General features: G+C 42.7%; 1 protein-coding gene across 2 annotated transcripts in view; it reads right to left on the bottom strand.

The window, feature by feature from the left end:
• Positions 1-16,567, bottom strand: part of adcy5 (adenylate cyclase 5) — a 61,333-nt gene that overhangs the window by 25,257 nt on the left and 19,509 nt on the right. For both annotated transcript variants that reach the window (XM_029529962.1, XM_029529961.1), the window contains exons 2-3: positions 5,825-5,974; positions 4,694-4,815 (exon numbers count right to left, since the gene is read on the bottom strand). In XM_029529962.1, the coding sequence (XP_029385822.1) occupies positions 4,694-4,815; positions 5,825-5,974 (272 nt within the window). The remainder of the gene's footprint in view (positions 1-4,693; positions 4,816-5,824; positions 5,975-16,567) is intronic.

Genomic DNA, 16,567 nt, shown 5'->3' with positions numbered 1-16,567 from the left:
ACACACGCAGCCTTCAGCGATGAACTCGGCGGTAACTGAGTACCACAGACTGAGGAAGCAAATCCAATTCCCATTTCAATGCAAAATTACAGTAATTGTGGTTGATGTTTGTGGACCCTTTCCAGCGCCTGCTACGTTTCTCAACTCTGCTCCACTCTTTCTGCTTTCCTCTGGGAAATATCTGACAGCAGTTTCTACCTGGTAGAAACCTCTTCAGGCAATACCTATCAAGAGACTGCTGATACTTCTGTCAGTACAATAAGTGAAAAAGCATTCAGTTTGTGTTGCTAGAAAAAGTGAAAGCGCTGGTTACAAAAAATGAATAGATCTTACAAATGCTTTTTCCTCACAGGTTAAGAATATTTCTGAATATTTCAGGTTTTTCCACCCACTCTTCCCATAGATGGCTTGCTCTGTGATAATTTCAGGCTATTTCTGTAACAGGTTTAAAGTCCGCCCACAGATTCCCAATTATGCTTCCATCAGCAGTCTGTCAGGACAATTTCTTGATGTGACAGATGGTTGATTTTTGAGGTCTGTTTGCATCACCGTCCTGTTGCAAAATCAACTTCTGCATTGCAGGAAGTTTACAGATTTTTATTGGAAACTGTTTTGGGAACATTTCCTCCCCAGTTGATTGGGTAGCCCAACATGTCGGTTTCACAAAATAAAAGGAGAAACGTTCCTGCAGGCTGAATTTGCTTCATTTCACTCCAGAAATCATACAAATACACAATAAACATCGCCTAAAATGGCACATAGGCAGTCTGCTTCTCCTGCTGGCAGAGCTGCCGCTGCAAAATCTGTTCTGGGTCACATCTCAGCTGAACCAAAGCTGTGCTGCGCTGGCGTTGCCTGACCCTGTGATCCCCTGTCGTCTGGCACTAACACCGCCACCAACCAACTGCCTTTCATCTGCCCCCAGCTGCCTAACTCCACACTCTGCTGGTGGCTCCCTATCCTCAGCCAAGGAAAAAAAAAAAAAAAAAAAAAAAAATTGCGTCGCACAGCCTCTTCCGTCCTTTCAATCGTTGCCTTCCTCAAGCCTTTTCTGCTTTTCTTGCTTTGTCTCTAAACCTCACCACTAAATGAGCTCATTCTCTATTCATGTGTTTTTGTGCCGCATTACAGAGTGTTCTGGCATCTGGACACCACTGTTGGACGGATGCATCCTCTGGTCATGATGCAGAGCACTTTAACGGTTAAATTTTCCTTTCAGGCAATCTTTCTCACAAGTTACACGATCAGTCTCAGTTTAACTCGTGTATAAAAGGAATTGTGACCCGCGTGTGTTCTGCGTAAATGTTGCGTCTGCTCACCAAGGGCAGATTCTCAGGCCGGGCTCGGACCTCATCAGCAGAGCAGCCTTATGTAATGCGCACAAACACACGCACATGGTTAACTGCATTACACACACCAAAACCATGTGTGGACAGGGTCGGTTCTTGTCCCGACTTCAATCGGAGCAGAGAGAACAAAGGTGAGTTCAGTTCCTCTAATTTATGCAATGTTCTTTCCATGTCTCTCTCTGCAGGGTGCTGCTGGCCTACATAACACGCAACAAAAGCTACAGTCACAGTGTTCTTTTTAAGAATATTTCTTGAACACTCGCAGGGCGACCCGACAGCATCAAAACATCCGCCCCGAAGCCCTCTTGCATAATACCTTAGTCAGCACACACTGGCCTCATTGCTGAAGCCACAGGACATGACTTTACTCCGCAGGACAAAAGCAAGTGGGACACCACACTCTGGGAAAGCTCTGCAGAATTTCACTTTTGTGGCAAAAGCCTAAATTCATTGGTACAAAATATATCCTCAAAATTATACAGGCCAAGTGACAACGATTTACCTTCAGATGTTGAAATAATCATTTGGAAATATGAAGAAATCCAGAGCAACGTCTTTGTTGCTTGACACTGTGAAAGTGCAGACCAGCTGCAGACACCATGCACATGTAGTCTTTTCTTGTATACTTCCCCTCCAGGACGAAGGGTCCATACATTCAGGCATCCAACTAATCAAATCTAAACGGTGGCATCCAAGAGGAAGAGGAGCAGCTCTGTGCTGTTGAGGATTAACTGTAGAGGTGAGCTAATGTTAGCATGCTAACCTGCTGACAACGCCGACATGTTGGCCATCCTACATTTAGGATGTCAGAGAGGTTAAACGCAAAGTCTGGCTGAAACCAATCTGAATGTATTTAGGTTTGCAGGAATTGACACATCTGCGAGTTTGTAATTCTGACTTTATAATAGCGGTAGGAAAATATTCAGGGTATCTCCAAAGGGATTTTGCATGAATCAGCAGTGAGGAGGATGAATAATTTGGGAAATGGGAATTTGCCGTCAGTTTGAGCCGATCCAGACCGACCAACTAACAGCGAGGTATGACTTCATCCTCTGGAACTGGACCTGCTCTGGTTCCAGTTTCTGAGCTTGCACAGCTTAATTATTTTATGATTTTAATTAACAGGAAAATGGACAGAAACATATGATGCAGCGAAGTAAAACCAGCTCCAGTGACTCCCCCACTGCTGCTCCACCTCCCCCCGTTTCCACCCTTTCTCTTTGCTCGTCACAGCGGGAGCCGTCATTTCTCTTCCTGTTGTTACTTGGACTCTCAGCAGAGCCTCCAATTACCAAAAGCCCCTGCTCGCTCCCCAACTAGGCTCAGTCAAACCTGGTTAGCTGGCCATTAACCACTGAAAAGAAGTTAGCCAAGCTTAGCGGCTCCTGCTTATCTCATATTAAATCCTTTTGTAGGAGAATCCACCAAAGTGGCGTTTCCCTTTTGGTAGTTTTACTGATGCTGGACGTATTGTTTGATGTTCAGTTCATCAAGGGAAACTTCTTCACTTCTTCTGAACGCAGTTTAAGCCTGACGGCTGCTTTAAATACGATGCCCAGATTCATGTAGCTCAACGTACAACGGTCTCTGCAACAGTCACTTTTCTCACATATCGTTTTTCCAAAACTGACCACTCTCAAAATAATAATAATCATCATCATCTGCACCCTCACTTCCACTGAACTTTTAAACTCATAGAAATGGAAAAGATCACTGCTGATGCTGATCGCCTTAATACCAATGAAAAGAACTCTGTGTGTACGTGAGCTGATGCTGTAACCCGTGAGGATTAAAAAGGGACACCTCAGAGTGATAGAGAGCTTCAATGGTACCTATTGTGTGTCAAAGGTTTGGGACCCACCTGACTGTGGCAGCTACAGGCCATAAACTCTCACTGAAACTCAGCCTGCTGCTGCCACAGACACACACCCACACAATTAACGTCACACTTTCTCTGTATCACCTGGCTGCTGTGTGTTTCTTCACCACAAGGTGGCCCAAACCTTTCCACTCTCCCTCCTCTGAGGCTGCACTGCTGTGAAATGAGCCGACTTTAATAACGAGAGTTGACATTTAGCAGACAAAACCCTCATCATTCGCTCTAAAAATCAGACAAACTCAGCGACTCATGACTGAGCTGCATCTGGATGAGGAGGAGGATGAGTCCACATCAAAAGTAAAATGCCTATTGGAGCGTCTAATCAGAGAGCAGAGGGGAAAGCTGTCAGACACAGAATAGTTTTCAGGTTGGCTCCATACATGTACACTATTTTTTAGTGTACACTAATATCTAATATGGGAACCAAGTAGTGCAGTAAAGCTGCGACTCTTGATCAATCAATAGAGACAGTGTTCCCAGCACTGGAAAGGCAGGAAACTGCACACGTGTGACTCAAAGTTATGTTCCATTAAAAGAAAGCAGATCTGTTTTAAGATTTGGCTTGTAAAGTTGAACATTCATCCCCTGATTGCTGAATAGATCAATTCAATTCAATTATATTTGTTAAAGCGTCAAATCACAACATGTATTCTCTTGAGGCACATCACAGGGTTAAGATGAAGGCCTGAAAGCGATGAGCCGATAGAAGCAGGCTTCTATCGGCTCATCAAGTTTTCTGAAAGTGTTTGTCTCCTTCAATGACGAAATGATCAGAAAAGTCAAGACAGAATAAAGGAACACTCAAAGTGAAAAGGTAAATGGAATTTTTTTTTTTTTTAATATCAGCAGTTTCAGATTTATTGATTGTTCTTGAGGGTTTTTTTGGGGGGCCTTATAAGTTAATAAAAAAAAACAACAACAAATGTAATTTCACTCTGAACGCTGACTGATAACGTATGGAGAGACGAGAGGAAGATGCATGATGTTGTGTACTGGGAAAACGCCATGTAGCCAGTTGTCATGGCAACGTCCGCCTGGCGCTCCTCTCCTCGGCCCCCAACTGTGGGTGGGCTGCACCGTTCAGGATTAACTTGGATTAAACAGTCAGTTTGTTTCAGACCCCAACAGGGTCTGATTTGGGTCCAATACTTCAGCTAACACATGAAAAACTGCAGAGATCGGCATTAAGTGGCTCCTTTGGGCGGCACGGTGGGACAGTGGTTCATTCCCGGTGCTTCAACAGTGAGAAGTGTGGACTTCACGTGTGTGTCTGTATGTGTAAAGGTTATATACCACAGTGCTGCTGTGTGCAGACGCTAGCTGTTGTCAGAAATCTAATTCCCTTGCTCGCCAAATGCAGCTTAAAATAAAACGTTTGCATGTAAAAAATTTTTATTTTGCGTAATAAATGCACCTGATGGGGAAAAGAAACCACGTTTCAAATGAAGTGTGGGAGCAGCGTTACCTGACGTTGTCATGCTTCTGAATGTAGATCTTATGAAACATCATGTCCTCCTGCTTGGCGTTGATGTCAGCTTTCATCTCCATGGCAACGTGGCGGGGAAGCACCGAGAGCAGGAGGCGTTCCTGCAAGAAAGCGTGGGAGGAAGTTGGCGGGAGGGAGTGAGTTCAGCGGACTTGTATAAGTAAATTAAGAGGTGGAGGTTTTGATTGTCTGAGCGAAGGCAGAGGGAATAACATGCCTGAATAAGTTCACTGCAATAACGGCCTGCCTGCCCAGCAGACGGTGGAAAATATTCCTTTTCCCCAAGTATGGAATATCCCTTGTGGCGCAGAGCACGTTTTGAAATGACCCAAGAACTTCTTTTTTTGTGCACTTAGAGATATATCAGGCACAAAACAACAACCAAAGTGACTCATCTGCAGCAATTATTTCAGATCTAATTTGATAGAATTTAATAGCCTGGTGGATTGTTGTGCCCTCAGTCACTGAAGAAGGAGCTCTTGGTTTATTCTAAAAGCTCCTTTTGTCAGCCAGAGAGGAGCGACATTTTTGGACGGCCTTCGGAGCAGCTCATGACTGGCGGGTATTCACGTGTTCGCCCGCCATGTACTCGTCCTTCAGGTTTGACTGAGGAAGCAAACTGATGGCTTTAAATGATAAAAATTGATTATTTGCATATGCAAAGCATCCCGAGGACTAATGTTATAAACACGTTTAATGCAGCAACAACTATGGACACCCAGACTTCTAAAAGAAATCCATTTCCTCCGTACTGGGGCCCTTTTATATTACTGAAGTGATCAGTGAGTTAGCAAACATGATGGATTCTAAAAGGGAAGCCTGTCTAATAGGTATAGGTCTTATCTCCAGTATAGAATCTGATACTGTGATAAATAAACACATTACAGCTGCCGTGCTTCACTACGCAGGAAGCTTCTGTATACACTTTCCAGAGCCATCTTTTTAAGCCTCGAGCTGTAAGTGTTTAACATTAATATTGGATTTTTTCAGTAAAGTTTTCCTTCAGGCAATGTAATTTAATCTCCAATAATACTGATGCTTTCATTGTCCTGCCTCCGCTCGGCTCTAACGTTCCTGTCTCACCGTAAGTCTGAGCTTTCTCTCTCTCACCTGCTGCTGGTTCTCCCTCTGAGAGTGGAGGCGAGCTTGGATGCATTCCCTGGTCTCCTGGAAGGCCTGCCTCTGGGAGCCCTCGGCCGGGTAATGGGTGCACACTCCCACGATGTTGGTGCAGGAGAAGATTAGCACATTGGACACTATCTGTGGAAGACAGAGGGACTGTTAGATGGCAAAGAAAAGAGGGCAGCTGTGCGGGTCAAAGGTCAAACACACTTCCCAGTTCCCATTTCCAGGTACATCTGTCACATGCCATCTGCCTCTCCGCTCGCTTCTCTAACAACAACTACAACTGGACTATAAAAATCCCTTTGAGATTTTATACCCCGATGAGTGACAAGGGACCGGTTGCTGCTGTCTGCTTCAAACTATATCTCTCTCTTTTTCTTTTGTTTTTGAAGGAATTAAAAGTAACTGCTCCTTGTACTTCTGTCTACTAATCCAAGAACACATCAGGGAGTCAAACCTCGTCAAACCTTTGACATGTACTGAAGGAAAAAAATGCAATGCTAATCTAAATTTAACCTGCTGATGTGTCATCACTGAGTAATATGTTCATGGTTTCTAATTCACTGTATGTATACCAGTGAGTCAAAACTGCATTCACATGTCGGTACCCAATAACTGAAATTTCTAGGAAACAGAGTTGTTTATGAATTTTTGAACTCATTTTTCCAGGTAGGTTTGGTATTAAACCGTAAAACCTGTTTTTCCACCCATGAAACCAGCATACAAAGAGGAGTGAGTTTGTCTACACCAACTCAGGCTGCACCTGCTGTGTACTGAAACTACAGAAAACTGAAGGGAAAAAACCTTCATGTGAAAGAGTGGAAACATCTGACAAACTTGATATAAATTACTTTCATTTAGGTCAATTGATTTTGAATCATATGACACGAACGTATCAGAACTCAGACGAGCAGATGATGATTTCATTTTGTCAATCAGCATATATGATCAAACAATCAACACCTAATTGAATAAAGCTGAAAATCACTTGAAGATCTAATTGTTGGATGAATTATATCCAGGCAACTTTAACAGTATGGTAACATTACCACTGAAAAGATGAATAAGAAATTCAAAACATTTGGCACAGGACTATTATAGTAATCCGTTTGTCAGTCGCGTCTGAGTGAACCTTAAAAGTAAAGTACAGCGTGGAGACTAAAAATATAAATCGCTTAACAAAAGTGGTGAAGGAGGAAATAAAAGGGATTTATGTTTTCCAAGAACGCAGCTGTTTGCCCTCTAACGGGGGTGAAGTGCCTCTCCGAATGTCTGCAGCAGGAACAGAACGTCTCAGCCCTCTAACGCCGACATCCATCAACATATCTCTGTGTGACTAGACGTGTCAGCCTGATTAGAAGAAGAACCAGAGCCAGATCAGTTAGTACCTGCTTTAGTGCTTGTATGTTCTGATAGGGAAGAGACAGTGTTAGCATGTGCTTATCGGTGAAAGCGCTTTGATGCGGAACCAGCCGACCAAGTACTTGGCCTCAGCTGAAGTATTTTGGACATCTCTGACATCCTTGTCAAACAGAAGAGTACCAGCTGATCTGAAAGGTTTACCCAAAATCGACTGAAGCGGCAGCAGAGCCACCACCGCGACACGTTTGCTGGCTCATCAGCTGCATTGGGTCGTATAGAAAGTGCAGAGGTCTGGCCTTTTGTGCTTCTCATTGCGTGTAAAACTGGGACCTCGCTCCCAACGGACGAATCTGAGCAAACACAGAGCTCCTTCACATCATCGTCAATAAACACCAGCGCCAGTTCGGCTGGCAGCCGCACAAGCCCGAGCCACAGGAGGTCCGCCGCCATGTTTGACAGATGAAGTAGGGTGAGATGAGGCCTTCAGTATCCTCATGTCCAATTAATTTTAACCAATTTAATCACTACTTTTTTTTTTTTTTACAAAATTGTTGTCAACCTACTAAAATAAAATCCAAGATTTGTAACTTTGTGTTATGAAATTCAGAACCTGAAAAATAAAGAGACATGTCGGCATAGTGGACTGTATTTGTTCATGGCTGATAATCAGACAGAGCTGGTTGTCTATACTGTTAACGTGACTGTAGATATAAATTAATATAGATGTTTGTGTACTGAAGCATCAAAAAAGGAAAGAGGTAAAACTGGTTACTGCACCTGTGCTTCTTAAACACTGTTTAAAGTGGAAACCTGTCTTTAATGAAAGGAGTGCTTAATTCAATAAACCGTGAGAAAGTAAAGATTCTTACACACATCAGTACATGAAGGTGCTGAAAATAATTCAATCAGAAGTTCAACTTGGAGCTTTAAATCCTGTCTGGATTGGAGATGCAATGACTGCACGTAAACATACTATCCAGTTTCTGGAGTAAACCTGATTGCTTGTGTGCAAGAGGACGTACTGAGTAACAGAATACGGCTGGTGTGCTGGTGGATGCTAAAACTTGATTATTTAATTTGCAGCAAATGGGCACCTCCAGGTTTCGCAGCCGTTGTCCAAGTTTCCACCTATCAAACGCAACATAGGGCCACATGACCGATGGCAAGCAGTCACATGCAGCAGCGCTAAAAGACATTGTTTCCATTCAGTGCCAGACTTACAGCGGGTCCTGGGACCGGGAGCCGGTAGGAAGCCAAAGCCGGCAGCCTATTCTTTTCATAGAGCTATTTAATGGGCTGAATCAGCCAGCTGAATCACATTCACACCACGGGCCTCTCTGTTGCCGGAACAAAATGAACAAACACAGCACGTCTTTATCAAGTCAAAAAAAAAAAAAAAACTGTGTGTGTGTGTGTGAGAGTGTGTGAGAAAACCAGAGACACTCGAACGGAGAAGTGACTGGAAGAGGACGAGTCTGGAAGTGAAGCACGACCGAGGAAAATAAAGAAGTGATGTGTGAGACGGGGAGAAGGTTGTGAATTTAGAAAAGGTCACTCTGGTATTTCTGCCTCTTATCTAACCGGAACACAGTTCAGCTGAAAGCCCAACCATACAACTACACAAACTATGGAAAAAAGGTGTGCGATTAATTAAAAAATTTTTTAAATCTCTTTAATAGAAATAAAAAATTCTAACATTTTCACCCTGCAGAGGAACTTCATTATTAGAATGCAGCTGTGCAGCTCAGATAGTACGTTCAGCAGCTCAAAAAATTATTTGTCACATTCAGTGTAGCCAGTTCTGGATGAAGAGCCAAATATACTGTATGTAGATTACAGGAAAGAGAAGTAGCTAATTAAATATCTATCAGAGACAATCTTCTTCGCACAAAGAGGAAAAATAAACATCCCTGTTTAAGCTGCTCAACATTAAAGCAATGAATATTAATACTTTTTTTTTTTTTTTTATCTTACTGTCAAAGATGTCTTATGCAACAAAAAGCCCAGATTTGGATTAATAATATTTGGAATACAAGGCAACTAAATCACAGTGACCAGTCAAAATAAAATCATGAAATGGAGAAAAACACAAAACAGATAACGATGTTGGGAAAATCTGTACGGTCTTCTGTCCGTGATCATCTTATTGGCACAACAAATGCATGCGAGGCATTCAAAGGCAGCGAAGGAGTGAAATGCCTGAAATCGACCACAGAAAAAACTCACACTCCAGCTTTAAAACAGCTCCAAGCTGTCAAAGTCTGACATTTAAAGGTGGGCTCTACCTGCAGCTGCACTTCGTAGCATCCCGCCCCCACACTGCCATAGAAACAGCCTGCATCAGATAAAGTCTTTCAACAGGTCAATACAAATATTCCCCAGCAGCAGTCTTATTCTATTAATACAGCCACTGCTCACCAAGACCTTATTTGGAAACGTGGACGGAAAGTGAGTGCAGAAACACACAGCCACCATGTTTGATACCGAGGTCATCCCCAGGGTAAGGACACACACACACTTCTGTTCCACAGAGAGGAAGTGGTGAGCTTTCTGCTGACCATCAGAGGTGTAAATAAATCATATCAAACTTCAACATATTACCCCCCCCCCCCCCCCAGTACTTTCCCTCCTGCTGACTGATTTTCATACTTTCCTGCCGGTCAAGAGCCGTCAGGCAAATCACCTTCATGGAAAACGCTACAAACGCACCTCATGTGAATTCAGGTCGCTGTTCCCAAAAGACCGACTTGCTGCCACAGCAACGATCCCACAAGCGGGATGCTGCAGATAAATTTATGATGCACAAAGTGCTGCAGCTGCTAACCTGAAGGCCTGCAGGTTGTGATTCATCTGCACGTACCAGTGATCATCTAATCGAATGAGCAGTTGGCAGCAGTAAATAAACATCTGCAGGTGAAGAGTAAAAACAGTGAGCACATTAGCACGACTCATTTGTGAAGCTAATACATTTAAGCGCCTCTCAGCTGTAGATAAAGAATTAACCCTTCTATTTCCTTTAATCTTTCATTAAATGGAGATTTTTAAAGATTCTTTTAGGATCGGAGTGGAGGAGCTCCTTCCCTTATGTGACACGCTGGCAGACATCACGAGATGAAGATGGCACACGATACAACGGGAGTTTCCCTTTGACCATAAAAAACATTCACGACCACCAGGGGAGGAGATTCAAAGGCTGATGGAGCTTTTACTTTTCAGTACTCAAATGAACATTTACAGATCAGAGCCACGTTCACACCAGTGATGGTGATTTTTTTTTTTTTTTTTTTTTTAAGTCAAAACACTGACTCTTACTAAAACCACAAATTCGTATGTGGCAGCACAGCTGCAGACTGAGCTTCAATTAAACAACCATAATGAGTGGACATGATCCTTTCACATGAATAAACTCTAATGTGATGTTAATATTAACTTTTATAGCTTCACACAAAAAAAAAAAAACATTAAAATCTTATCACTTGTCCAGTTTGTCCATCGGCTTCAATAAAATATGAGCCCCCAAAGCCACATTGTTTTCTCCAGTCAGGAAAACGGTTCTCCACGAACGGCAGTCATTTTGAAGACAACTCGAGCTCTGCGGATGATTTGTTCCGTATTCGTTTACTGTCGAAGCCTGGCTGGATTTATGCTGACGTGCAGCGACTTCAGTGCGTCATGCCTCAACTCTCAATCTGAGGTAGCTTCATTTTAACCTCCAACTGAACTACACACGAAGATAACCACGAAAGGTGATGTTCAGACTCCTCTGTGTTGCTTTTGTGCAACATTATTTTAGTGGGTGATTAATAATTGTCAGCAAAGATCATAAAAAAAAAAAGAAACAACAGAGGAAGACATTGTAGTTGTCAATATTTACCCAGCAGTCCAGTCTGCGTTTCACCCTCCTACATCTCTCCCACGCTTTCCTTTTCAGTGTTTCTTGCAACGACCCTAAGACGTTGAGTTTGTCCTCGATTTCAGCTCTCGCCGTGCTTCCAACAGACTTTTCATTTATGCCCATGTATCTCTCAGAGATGGCCAGTGTGATGTGTGCGGAGGACTGGCGGCCAACATCCAGCCCACACAAGTAATAAAAGCAACAGTCAGCAAACCAAAACCGCACGGTCCGGTGTTGGGCTAATGAGAGGCAGGTATTTCTGACTGCACATTTTTCAAACATTTAGGACGTCCATCTGGTCATTTCTGGTACCGACCAGAGAGCACGGTTGCAATAACGTGCCGTGGAGAAGGTGGCCAAAAGGTTAGAAAAACAAAAGCAAAGGTTAGAAAAGTCCCTGCTTGAATCTGGGATAGACTCACTCGTGATCATCGCTGTGGCCTTGAAGGCATTAATCCAAATCCTGAACAAAGACAGTCAGTAAATCTAGCATCACCGACAAATTCACGGACTTAAAAATGTTGCCACATTTCCTCTTAAAACAGAAAGATTTAGGGATTTGAAAGTCTCACACATTTCAATCACATTGGTAGTTTGAGGAACATTAAATTGCTGTTTGTGTTCTGATCATGTTGTCTAACAAATGGACCGGTGGAGCTTTATGGAAGAAGTGTGCTGCAATGACCTCCTCTACTACTGCAAGTAAAAATATTACAAACATCTGACTCCAAGCTCTTTCATGTAAAACCACAACTGGCTGAATATTGAAATCACCATAATCACAAGATTTAAAAAATAAATAAATAAATAAATAAATCCAAAATCACCAGGAGGAATTTGCAGAGGGAAACCATAAAAACTTTATTTTGAGTTGGGAAATAAGAACAAGCGTCTGTTTTATATGTTCTGCCCCATGGTGAGTCCTGCTGCACTGCGTCACTCACATTTTTACTTTTACTTTTGATTAGATTAGATTGATTACACGGGTGCACCCCCTTAGTTAGCACACTGAGGCACATTGTGTGCTTTAAGGATAAATGCAGGTCATGTGCTGCATGCTGATTACTGCGAGCGGCCTCGTGCCAGCCTCATTCTGCGAGGCAATGTGCAAGAGAGCGAAAGTCTTTCACGGGAGAGCCTGCCGTTATTTGTCGCTGGATTTCACCTCGAAAGCTGTCAGCTGCTGTGCTAATGCCTCTGTAACCAGTAACAAACCCCGGGATCAGCTTACATGAAACAAACGCAGGTTTTCTTCCTGCATGGTGTTTGTGTTGATAAAATATTTCACACAAGACTGAAACCGCGCTATTAACGTTCGGCTAAATGGATCCGATATAAATAAAATAAATTAAAAAAAATCCTTTCATTAAAATGTAATCGCAAAAATCTGCTGTGTCAGTCATCTGTGAATTATGTATTGCTACATTTAAACAGGAGAATGTGAACATCTATTCACTTTTAGCTCATGAAACATCGCGATCCACTGAGCCATCATACCCTCATGTTTGCAAACCAACAAAACGTTTTATTTTCTCCTTTATTGTCATTATTTTGTAAGCATGTTGTAAGTGCTATAAAAATAAAAAACTACTAGAGAATTGCTTGAGTACACAACAAATAAACACATCCAAGCACAGTTTATTTTGGTAATATATAAGAGTTTTTCAGCGTGGGCCTCAATGAGTGTTTTCCAAGGAAGCAAGCACTAATGTCTTCCCATAAACACAATGCTCGACATTCTGTTAGCTGGAAAACCAGACTATTGGAAACGAAGAATGAATTCCATCCATAATCATATCACAGAAATTTTGGTGGTTACCATTTTATGCATACATAAAGGACAATGTGTTGAGGAAGAGACTAGCTGCTGAGCACGTTACTTGAATAAATCGAGTTAGAAGTGAAGGCATTTTCCTATAGACGGCAACACAATCTCACATTTGTCACAACCAGTGGAGACGCCTCTGATGGTCGTTAGATAATCTTCCACACTGGCTTCCCTTTTCAGGTCAGTGTCCGTTTTTTTATGAACGGCGTCTGGCCACCATGCGGTTTGAACGCAAGTTGAGCTGATGCTCGTTTGACTGGGAACCCTTTCTGGAGTTCTGCTTCAGCCCAGACACACCAAATGTCCCACCGCCTCACAGGAGACACTGAACTCCTGCGTACCAAAAGGTCATCCTGTGAGTCAGGCCTTTGAAGAAGAAAGACAGGCCCACCGGCCAACAGAAGAAAAAGCACCTTTAATTTTTCATTTCGTGCTTCAAAAGCGAACAGACAGAGAGAGGAAGCTGACTAACTGGAGATTCTTCCAAATATAGAAATGCATTTTAACGCCGGCCATAGACAATGTGGCAGGCTTTGATGTCAACGCCTAGCACTCGAATCCATTTTCCTCTCGAGCTCCCTGACAGGAAACTAATCCATTTTTTAATAGACAGGTCTGGGTAACCTGAGAACCGCCGGCCGCAATGACGAAAGCGCGACTCGCCAACTTCGCAGGAACTCTCTCTCTCAGTCCTGTACGGATTTATCCAAAGCTGGGGAGGTGAAGGGACTCATCTTAGCTCCGAGGCCTCAGAACCAACGCAGACTTATTAAATGGTCAAAAACAAGGCTACGAATATCCTGTAACACACTCGTCGTGTCACCGGAGAAGCCCAGAGCTTATTGAGAGAAAAGAAGCGGACTGAGAAGGCGTCCCTTAGTCTGCCTGGAGGATGAAACTCAATGAGAAACAATAATGCGCCTCCTGGGACGACCCGTCCTGTAATACCCATCGTGCATTCCCTTGGCCGGTGCCACAGGGACAGTTCTCAAACAAATACACCTCTATACTTTGGATGACATCGTTTTTTTTGGCAAGGCCGGCAGAGGAGAAGAAACGCTCGTCCCGGCTGCTTTCACTCCTGCATAGTTTTGTGTGATCTGAACAAGATTGTATTTAGAAAAAGTTCAGCTTTACAGCGGAGTAGTTTGACATTTCTTCAAATATGCTCATTTGTCCTGGAAGGGGAGATTAGAAGCTGTAAATAAAGCAATGTCAGAAGTTAGAAACGGCTAGCTGAGTGCTGTGCTCAGCTCAACAACTAGAAAACGGAGACAGATTTAAAATTAATCAGTTCTCCGAAGGACACGATCAATCAAACTGCATCACTCTGTAATACTTGAGGAAAACGAAGACTCATCAGGACCCGGCAGAGCAGTCCATGAGGAGGCTGTTGACATTTGGTCACGAAAAAAATAAAATAAATAAAAAGATCTGGTGGAGATGAGATGGACATTTATTACACACTGAACTGTAACACACACAGTTTTTAGACGGTATCAGAAATATTGATTGCAGTTTTCCACAGGTTTCCTGTCTTTAACTTCTTATAAGAAGAGCAGCTGTAGTTCCACAATCACATCTCTAATCGTTTGAAAGGGCACCGGTGTTCGTTCTCATTGATGATTCAGATGTCACTGCTTTTTATTGCATCAATAAATCATCACAAATTCAAATGTGTGTGGCATGACAACAGAAAGAGCCAGGGTTTTTAATATCTACAGTCAGAGCCCACTAAAACTGCTGCTGTAAATGTGTCATTAGACACACTAAGTGAGCAAAGAGCACTTCTGAGCCCGTGCACGGGTCCACTTGTCATATGAAAAACAATCAAATAGTACAATAAACAGAGACACAGTGGCACTCGAGAAGCAAACTGGAAGGTGGTTTCCAGAGGAAGCAAAGGATAACAGAAACTGAAATACATTAAGAACCTGGTGTGAAGCGCACAATGAAAGCAACAAAGTGTGATCACTGATGAGTTTGAGTTGTGCGTTGTGTTTGGTTATTCTCTGTTCATGCATTCATTCAGATATCAGTTTAAAAGAGATATGCTCCACAAATAGCGGCCATTCAAGATGCATCAGCAGGACTCATTTTCAATTTCATTGTGAGTCAGTCAGTCTGGAGGAGGAATTGTGTGTATACATACAAAGTATGTAAAAATATTGTTCTACAAATGGAAAAGGAATTCATTTTCACTGCTGTCACGTTGGTCGTATGCTGCACGCACACTTGTGTTTCACTGTGAGCTATTGTGTTTGAAGTTGAATGCATGACTTGACGAGCTGTATTCATCACCGTGCAAACTAATTTCCATGCGAGTGCATGACAGGACATGCACAAACTGTACTTTGCATGCAAGAATGTGAGCATCTTTGCATCAACATGTGAACAAGCAGCTCCGCTGTATGACTTAAAGTACGGCGCGGCTGCCCCCACTGTTCAACCGCATACACACACTCGTGCGCACGGTGTTTCCCAATCGATGGCAATGTCAGCGAGTCTTTAGTCAACTTTAGTCCAAATATCTCAGCATCCATTGGATGGATTGCCATTATATTTAACGATACACACAGATTGTGTATGTAATTGCTTTAGGGTGGGTTGAGAATGCAGCAGCAGGCTCTTTGAAAAGCAGCCTGATGGGATGGACACAAAGTTGGCTGCACGATGAGAACTGCTGTTTTATATCTAGTGCGAAGGCCTACTTTTAGTACTCCCATGGAGTAAGCAATATTTGTGTGTCCATGCCAGTTGGCTGCCTATTATCTCAGCCTGTAATGTGCCCTTCAAAATAAGAGCCAACTGCAAACTCCTACATGAAACTGAAAAGAGTGAGAATAATAAGTCATTTATGAGCACAAAAAGGGCTTTTGATGAACTGATACTGGCAAAAGGAAATGAAACGCATGGCCTGAAGAGTGTCTGTAGTGAGATAAATGAAGTTGTAACAAAGTCTTCATGTCATGTATGTAAAGGATGCTAAAGTGCTTAAAGGCACGGCAGCTTGATGCGATGATGTAATAAATCATGGTCATTATAAGAGCTGTAACAACTGAAAGAAGCAATATTTGCTGTCAGAGGGACATAAACGGGAGTGAACTGTGTGTGTGTGTGTGTGTGTGTGTGTGTGTGTGTGTGTGTGTGTGTGTAGCTTGGTAGGGGAAAGTACCAAGCAACCAACATACCAGCCATGCCATCTCTGCCCCAGCAGGGGATAAATATTAATACTCAGCCTCAATATATTTGCTACTCTACCCTGTACTGTATGTTTACTGCACCCCATTTTGAAAAACAAGACCAAATATGACCTTATTGCCAAAGTTGCCATCGCGCATACGGCAGGAAAATTAATTATTATTTTTTAAGAACAAGCTGTTGTAAACCAGGACAGGGTTAATTTTGAAATATGGTCAGTGTATTCAAAGAATTTTCAAAATGTACATGAAAATAAACCCAGCGGACAAGTACGCCACTCTGAGACTATTAACGTGCCAAAGAGATTAGAAACAATGCTCGAGGTTTAAATGAGGGAAGGAGCAATTTAACAGATTAGTGAAAAGTGCAGCAATTCCCAGAGAGACATTACAACAGCTGTGTTCAGTTTGTGTCGTTGTGTGGTTTTTTTTCCCCCAAACAC

Source organism: Echeneis naucrates, chromosome 21, assembly GCF_900963305.1.
Source record: "Echeneis naucrates chromosome 21, fEcheNa1.1, whole genome shotgun sequence".
Classification (NCBI taxonomy): domain Eukaryota; kingdom Metazoa; phylum Chordata; class Actinopteri; order Carangiformes; family Echeneidae; genus Echeneis; species Echeneis naucrates.
This window is presented reverse-complemented; position numbering and strand designations above follow the sequence as displayed.